We start from the raw sequence: 8,803 nt of genomic DNA, 5'->3' as shown, positions 1-8,803 counted from the left end.
CTAGGACCACTGCATAGGATCCCTTTGGTACAATGTTTTCTTTTGATCAATAATATCATTGATGATACTGGAAAGCACGTCTGGAAGACATATACGAGTTGAAAGTTGGCCATTTGCTGCTCTTTTTCTTTTGCAATGGAAGTGCTGATTGCCGAAAGAATCTCGTTGTAAAATGGTAGATCCAATGTAGAGAGGTATTTCATTTTCAACTTTTCAAGCATGCAACCAGGACCCTTTTTTATTACTTACATTTCCATCATCATACATTTGCTTCACATCGTCTATATAACGTTGAATATACTTTTTTCCATACGTTTTTCCTTGAACAGACCTTATTGCCCAACCTTTCTGAAACATTCGTAACGTTTCTCAGGTTCAAGATCAAAATTACTACCTAAATTACCATCATTGATACGTTGAATATATTCAACAGATCCTCCATCCAGTAGGTTCAGGAAGACCCCGGATTTAGCTCCGTTACGTTATTAGAGAATCAATGCAAAAATGTTTAGCCAATTATCTTTTTTTTCGGCTTAAATAGCCCCGTGGGACTGAGAAAAAATTTGTACCCCGGATGTATGCATTACGTGTTAAAAATTGTCAAAATGGGTGGATTTGAATAATATGAAATAAGATCGGTAATGTATTTAAAAAATAATCAAACAACACAACTAAAACAATTACTTTAAAAAAATGTGTCTCACAAAATCGTTAAGAAGCAAAACAAAATAGCTGACAGAGAAAAGAGACAAAGTTAAATGGTCTGTGATGACGATTTGTTAATTTCTTTCTTGAATTTCGCGCAAAGCTGCTCGAGTGCTATATGCGCTAGCCGTTCCTAATTTAGAAGTAGTAGACTAAAGGGAAGGCAGCTAGTCATCAACATCCACCGCCAACTCCTTGGCTACTCTTTAATAACGAATATTTGGATTGACCGTCACATTGTAACGCTCATACGACTGAGAGAACGGGGATGTTCAGTGATGGTATTCGAACCCGGGATCTGCAGATTGTACGTCGATCGTCCTAACCACTGTGATAATGAAATTTGAAGTTAATAAAATTCAGTGACAGCATTATAAAAAATTAAAATTAGTCCCACAAAAATATTCAGAGTTGTTTTCAGTAACGTTCTCTCTTTTCCCTTTCTTTAAAAAAAATAAAATAAATAAATAAACTTATACGTTGCTTATACGAATACCATCACTGGTCGAAACTAGTCCGGTTGATATGTGGAGCTGAAACGGAAGGCCTTCCGAGTGTGACCTCCCCATGTCACCCTCAGAAACCCTTATGTCTTCCCCCTTTTGTTGAAGAGGTACGTCAGTTTATAACTCTGTACTCTGTACAACCTTCCTATATATGCTCTATTAAGTTAAGTATGAACAGTCATCATACAAAGTTATCGATGTTTGTTTGTTTGTGCGCTAGCGTCCCTAAGTTAGCAGTATAAGACTAGAGGGAAGGCAGCTAGTCATCACCACCCACCGCCAACTCTTGGGCTACTCTTTTACCAACGAATAGTGGGATTGACCGTCACATAATAACGCTCCCACGGCTGAAAGGGCGAGCATGTTTGGTGTGACGGGGATTCGAACCCGCGACCCTCAGATTGCGAGTCGAGTGACTTAACCACCTGAAGCTCTGATGGGGAGCGTAATATAAAATGTTCACAAATATTCTAAGCTTGACGGCGTGAAAATACTATTGTTCAATTTTGAGAAATTCGGTATACTTTTACATTTGATAAATTACTACATGCTCCATATCTTTATTTTCCTCGTAACATATCTACATCGAAAATGTCCCCCAGTGGCACAGTGGCATGTCTGCGGACTTACAACTCTGGAAACCGGGTTTCGATACCCGTGGTGGGCAGAGCACACATAGCCCATTGTGTAGCTTTGTGCTTAACTTTTTGCGCGAAATTCAAAAACAAACAAAAAACAAACAGAGCTTCAGCAATAAGCTAGAGGACTCATAACCCTAAAATTCTAAGTTTGACCCCTGTGATTGGCAAAACGCAGATAGCCCATTGTACATCTTTGTGCTTAATTAAACAAACAAATTAAAAAAAAACATTTCTCACTGGTGACCAAAAATCTATTTATCAGTTTGAAGTTGTGGAGACAGTAAATAAAGGGGAATTTTGGTCCCTGAGCTAAACATTAAAAATATGTTTTATTATTTAACCAAGGTTAATTCGATTATTTACTTAATAAAAAACAGTGACTCACTTACCAAAGTATAGTGGCGATTCTCTAGTAGCTACATTATCGTCTATGTATGGGATTCCCAGAGTATACACTGCCATGGCACCAATACCTATGAAGAGAAGACTCACAAAGAAAATGGCAAGAACTGTTTTGGTAACTCTTTTGTACTGCGCCGGTGCGTCGGAAGTGTCGCAGTAACTCCCTCCATGGTTCCAGTAGGGTTCCGCTTGAGGAACGGGATAGGAAATATTATCTGAAGACTGAACGTACTGGTTGATGGAACTGTTGGAGGACATGGTGGAGGTCAAACCTTCAATGGCGTGAGATGAATCTTCCCAGGAAGGAGGTTTAGTCGACGACTGTTGAATGGCTACATGGCACAACTCAGAATGCAGCTGACGTACAGTTAACGAGGAGCTGTTATCGTCATTCCTGAGAGAAGGCGATACAAAGAACTCCTCACTGAAAAGAAAGTGAGGAGCGGAACACAAAAAACATGCTATTGCACACAACAAAGTCCCACAGGCTATCCATCGTGGCCGATGCCCTAGTCCACCATAATAGGTTAACAACAAAGCGCCACCTATCTGTCCACTTTCTGTGGCTGACATTACAATACCAGCTGTCTTGCTTTGAATCTGATAGCGTTTTTCTATTGTAGTTAGAACACTGACAAAGTATGTGTAATACATGCCCTGAAGGACACTGGTGAGACAGAACACTACAAGGAACGCTTTCTTATTAGCGAAAGGCTGGAGCCATTTTGGTCGACAGGACCATAGCTCACAATAATACTTTTCTGTTTCTTCGCAATTCACTTCTTCTACTGCACCTCCTGTTTCATTAAATGCCTGAAGAAGTCTGGTGCTACTTTCCTCGTGATGCACAGCTGTAACTTTATGTCCACCATTAACAATTACACCGTTCAAACCCGGATTCTCTCCATCTGGGCTCATGGGTCTAATACCCTCGTTATCGAGGTCGTTTTTATTGTCAGTCTTCATTCTTAGAAACAATGAGCGCCACCTGTACATACCTTAGACTTCATGGATGACTTTTCTGAAATATAATAAACATATCTGGTCAAATTTACAATATTTTCAAAAATATTTTCAATTTAAACACCCGGGTTCATTAAAATAACGTATTGATGAGTGTCAGTACTACATTACAATATATGATAATTAGCATTATACAAAAGTCTAAGCAAATCGGCTGTTATCAACCTCGTTACAGGACACCAAAACTGGTTCTTCGTGTCGTCTTATTGGTTGACATGAATCCCTTACACCAGAAATGTAATTAAAAAAAAGAGAAAATCTTTGGATTTGACCTTCAATCAGACTATATATATTGTTAGAATACTGGGTTGACTTCGTATTATAAATATTGCTAGAATACTGGGTTGACTTTGTATTATGTATATTGTTAGAATACTGGGTTGACTTCGTATTATATATATTGCTAGAATACTGGGTTGACTTCGTATGAAAGACGTTTGTATATCTAAGTAAAAATGTTAGCAAGGTAGTTTTGAGCAAATTTAGAATCTACAACGGAAATTTACTAAATTAATATTTCGTTCTTGCTGTTTTTAGTAAATGAAAAATTTGTTATTCCATCAGTAAAAACGAGTAGCCTTAGTACAAGTGAAAAAAGTTATCATTTGATGATTTAAAAAGTTTATTCTTGAACACACACACAAAAAAGCGCAAACTTACATTTTCTTATTTATTTGTTATTATTTCTTTTGAAATTAAATATATAATATTTGATTATCATCGAGCTAATGGTAAATAAAAAATAATAATAAAAGTCAAAATGTCTTCTTGCGTGCTTAAGAAACTTTCAAATGCATTTATTATGACAAAAATTGCTTGTAAATTTCGGTACATTTAATGATATAATGTATTATTTCGTAAAAAAAAGAAGAAATATTTTTACTGTCATTGAATGCAGTGGGGTTTCACAAAAAGCAACGAATCATTGGATCAAAAAAGAAAATCCGAGCTAAATACGTCATGAAAACAATGTCTCAAACAATATAATAACAATATAAATAACAACTGTATACAAATAATTATGAATAACTTATGAACACGGATAAATTAATATTTTGATTAAAAATAATTTAAAATAAAATGTGTATCCATGTAGTTATAATTGTTTAAATATTTTGAATTTAGTATCATGACTACTGTTTAAATATTTTGAATTTAGTATCATAATAGTTGTTTGTTTGTTGAATTTCGCGCTAGTCAACACCGCTAACCGCCAACTGTTGGGCAACTCTGTATCATAATATAGAAACGTTTAAACAAACGAAGCTCACTAAGCCTAAGAAATATAATTAAAATCGCGTTGCATATCTGTTGAACTGAAATCAGCAACAGACTAACTAAGGGAAATGTGGTACAAAACAACAACAAACAAACACTTGTCGCCACTCTATGTTAGGAATTTTACATAGGTTTTTGGCTGCTATACACCAAGTCGGATCAGCGGTTCATAAACCTCTTCTATATTTTGAAAATTTCAATAAGTTGATGTTGTCGTTACTGAATTATACTTATCAACTAGCAACTAGTGTCGGACTTTACTTTTCTAGAGACTCTAAAAGGTATGCATTGTAAAGACAGAGCCTCAATAAATATATTAAATGTATTTTCATCACATGTGTCGAAATTTCAGTAAAATCGAGCCAATACAAAAAGTGTTAAGATGTGGATTGAAATGAGCCATACAAACTATTATGCGTGTATTATAATAATTATAGATGGATTGTACAGTTGGATTCATGGAACCATCCAAAATGTTCAAAATTATTGAATTGGGAATTGCCGACAAAAATGGAACAGCCAGATTACATAACGAGTTCCGAACAGAGACTCGTGACAGACAAAAAGAAAAAAAAGGAGATAGTTATGATACAATACTTTTATAGATTTCTGATGTTAAGTTCGCTAAGTGTTGATTAGTTAAGGGGGAATCTGGTCAAATACTGCAGTGAAGCCTAATTTTAATCCGACCAAATACTGTAGTCAAGCCTAATTTTAATCTGACCAAATACTGCAGTCAAGCCTAATTTTAATCTGACCAAAATGCTGCAGTCAAGCCTAGTTCTAACCTAACCAAATGCTGAAGTCAACCCTAATTTTAATCTGACCAAAATGCTGCAGTTAAGCCTAGTTCTAACCTAACCAAAGGCTGAAGTCAAACTTAATTTTAATCTGACCAAATACTACAGTAAAGCATAATTTTAATCTGATGAAAATGCTGCAGTCAAACCTAATTCTAATCTACTAAAATGCCGCAGTCAAGTCTAATTTCAATCTGACCAAAATGCTGCAGTCAAGCCTAGTTCTAACCTAACCAAATGCTGAAGTCAAGCCTAATTTTAATCTGACTAAATGCTGCAATCAATCCTGCTTTTAATCACATTGGTTAGAATATACTGAATCTAACGCAAATTAGTTACCTGTAGGACAGTTTGGGAGTTAAAATAAAAAAGACGAACAACACAAAAAGTTATAAACTGATAACGATTAAATTACATTGAATAATCAGCTGGGTACCCTAATCGATCTGTTTGACTGTGATTCTAAAAGTAGTTGCATTTTGTTTGTTTGCTTTGTTGTTAAGCACAAAACTACACAACGGGCTATCTGTACCCTGCCCACCACCATGGTGTCAAAACCCAGTGTGTAGCGTTACGAGCTCTCAGACCTACCGCTGAGCCACTGGGGAGCAATTACTATGCAATAGTAGAGCTAGCTTAGGAAATTCAGGCTAACAGAAATTCCCCAAACATATCTCACAATTCAAAATAATCTTTATAAAAGTATTAGTATTACTGCACGTAAATATATTTGTCTTCTATAGTTTATACAAATATAGATTGTCAACACGTGATACTTTCAGCTGTCTTACATTTGCAGTGATACATATGAAACAACGTAATAAACTAGTGTTGCCCCCCCCCCCCAGTGGCACAGTGGTTTGTCTTCGGACATACAACATAGAATACAGATAGCCCATTGTGTAGTTTTGTGCTTAACATCAAATAAACAATCATCTTAACTATTTATACTAAACACAAAACAAAAATCCTACATCGTTATGCAAAAACTTTTACACTCGTTTGTTTGTTTGAAATTAAGCACAAAGCTACACAATGGGCTATCTGTGCTCAGCCCACCACGGGTATCGAAACCCGAATTTTAGCGTTGTAATTCCGCAAACATACCGCTGTGCCACTGGGGGCTTTACACTCGTGTCCCGTGACATTAGCAATATCATCCACGCGTTCTAAACTTAAACTGACAATGAGCAAGGTCTAGATCCACCTTCTAAAACAACATCTCAAAGCGAAACGTCAAAACTTCGTTTTTTTTCCCTCAATAGCAAACTAGCTGTCACGTGCGTTAATGACACATGCTAGAAAAGTTTTAAGTCCACAATTTTTTTAAATTGTCACAAAGTTGTTGTCGTTTTTTCTTCTTTTTTTTTGCTTTTTTGCCTCACCTTGCATCCTCTTTCAGACGCGGAAAATACAGACGTAGAATGTAAACACTGTACTTAATGTTCTTTAACTCCAAGGACAAATCTTTCAGTCTTCGCCAATAACTTCCCAGAACGTTCAAATATGGCCATGAAAAACCAGCTCAAAAAAGCATAAGAATAAAAATAAGTATAGCCTTCGAGTCAACACTCCTTACAGTCGAAATCAGGAAATGAATCAAAACAACGGTATGTTATTTTGTTTTCCGGTTCACAGAAGTCAGTTACCATGGGCTTAATATTACAACCGCAGAATATGTTCTTATTTTGTATGAAAGTTCAACTATTTATCATTAAATTACCTTAGCGGAAGCAATCAGAACAATATCAACATTTTGCAAATATTTTTAACTATTGCTCTTAAAAAGTTATTACCAGCTCAATTTTGCCCCCCCCCCCTCTCCAGTGGTACAGCGGAATGTCTGCCGGACTTATACAGCTAGAAACTGGGTTTTGATACCCGTGGTGGGCAAAGCACAGATAGGCCTTTGTGTAGCTTTGTGCTTAATAACAAACAATATTAAATTTTGATACACGTACAAAATCTATGTTTAGACCACAACTGAACAAAAGTACTGGAAGACAGAAGCAGTATGAACAGTATTTATTAATATCGATGTTTTACCACAAAATGGAGCTAAAGACACATTTCCTTAGTTCTTAGTTTTTAGTCTCACTGAAACGATTTTACGTGGTGGTTAGCAATCTCAGACTTAGAAAAGTCACTCTAAATAAGTAACTAGTAAATAAGTGATTTGTCGGTCGTTTCACGTACGTTTATATTCTTTCCATTTCAAAATAGTTTGAAACTACGTATTTTGGAACCCTAGTTTTCTACATTTCTCGGTGTTGTGGGGTGTAAAATAACCACTCAAAAAATGTTATGTCGTCGTATATAGGCAGACGGAAATCTGAGCATCGTTTCTATTTTTAAATGTCGGTGTATTTGAAATCTTATCAAAGATTAAACAGGTAACTAATAGTAGTACTAAGTAGGTAACAGAATGGTGGTCATTTTTTTATTTCGCTTGTGTTAATGTTATGTTTCGAAGATTAAATATTAACAGTGAGACATTAATAAGAACAAATAAACAGCGTATTGAACTTTTTTTTTTCATTGGTTACTGTGATGTTGCTGGAAACTTCACTAAGATTAGACATTAACTGTGAAACACTAAAAGCACACATACAGAGTGCTGAGCTTTTTTGTCGTTGATTAAAACTATGTTTCTGGAAACTTCACTAAGATTAGACATTAACTGTGAAACACTAAAAACACACATACAGAGTGCTGAGCTTTTTTGTCGTTGATTAAAACTATGTTTCTGGAAACTTCTTTAAGATCAAACAAATAACTCTTAAATATGAACTATTAAGTAGCGCTGAGCAAATATACAAAGAATTGGGCATTAACTGAAGTAAAAAAGGGCAAACACATAGCTGGCAAATAAAGCTACTAGATATCAATGTTTTTAAAATGTTTCAAGATTCAACATATAATAATACAGTAAGTTGTTAACGCAACAAATGATTTTTTTTTTCAGTTTCGTTAGATCGAAACTCTTTTGTATGTAAAGACATTTTTAAACTTATGCTAGTATGAAATATATCTGCTTCTATGTAAGACAGTTCAGAAACAGATGAAGAACTGATGAGTGTTATATAGTTTACTTAATTTAGTTTGCATTAAGTTTCCTAAATATTAAACGTGTCACACTAAATCTCAATTCCAAATCGAAATAGTTTCTTAAGCCTAACTGATAACCTTAACTTGTCAGAAATTAATTATATTGTTACGTCTCCGTTTGTTAATTAACTTTCCGTAACTTCGTTCCGACGAAACTTAAGCGACACAAGTCTTTACTTAATAAAACTGGTTTATTCTTTCCGAATATAACTACCGATACACTCAACTTCAACAATCGCGCTATATCAACTAACGTCAATAATACTTCTGACCGCAGATCAATTACACACTGACTATCTATACACCTTACCGCGTCACGTTGTCCCCTCTTATATATCCG

General features: G+C 35.5%; 1 protein-coding gene across 4 annotated transcripts in view; it reads right to left on the bottom strand.

Moving 5' to 3' along the window:
• The window catches only part of LOC106467456 (solute carrier organic anion transporter family member 3A1-like), a 159,373-nt gene that overhangs the window by 42,886 nt on the left and 107,684 nt on the right, over window positions 1–8,803 (bottom strand). For all 4 annotated transcript variants that reach the window (XM_013927810.2, XM_022395651.1, XM_013927807.2 and 1 more), the window contains exon 2: window positions 2,242–3,275. In XM_013927810.2, coding sequence (XP_013783264.1) covers window positions 2,242–3,250 — 1,009 coding nt within the window. In that variant the 5' untranslated portion in view covers window positions 3,251–3,275. The remainder of the gene's footprint in view (window positions 1–2,241; window positions 3,276–8,803) is intronic.

The sequence above is a fragment of the Limulus polyphemus genome, unplaced genomic scaffold (assembly GCF_000517525.1).
Source record: "Limulus polyphemus unplaced genomic scaffold, Limulus_polyphemus-2.1.2 Scaffold2620, whole genome shotgun sequence".
In the NCBI taxonomy this organism is placed as follows: domain Eukaryota; kingdom Metazoa; phylum Arthropoda; class Merostomata; order Xiphosura; family Limulidae; genus Limulus; species Limulus polyphemus.
This window is presented reverse-complemented; position numbering and strand designations above follow the sequence as displayed.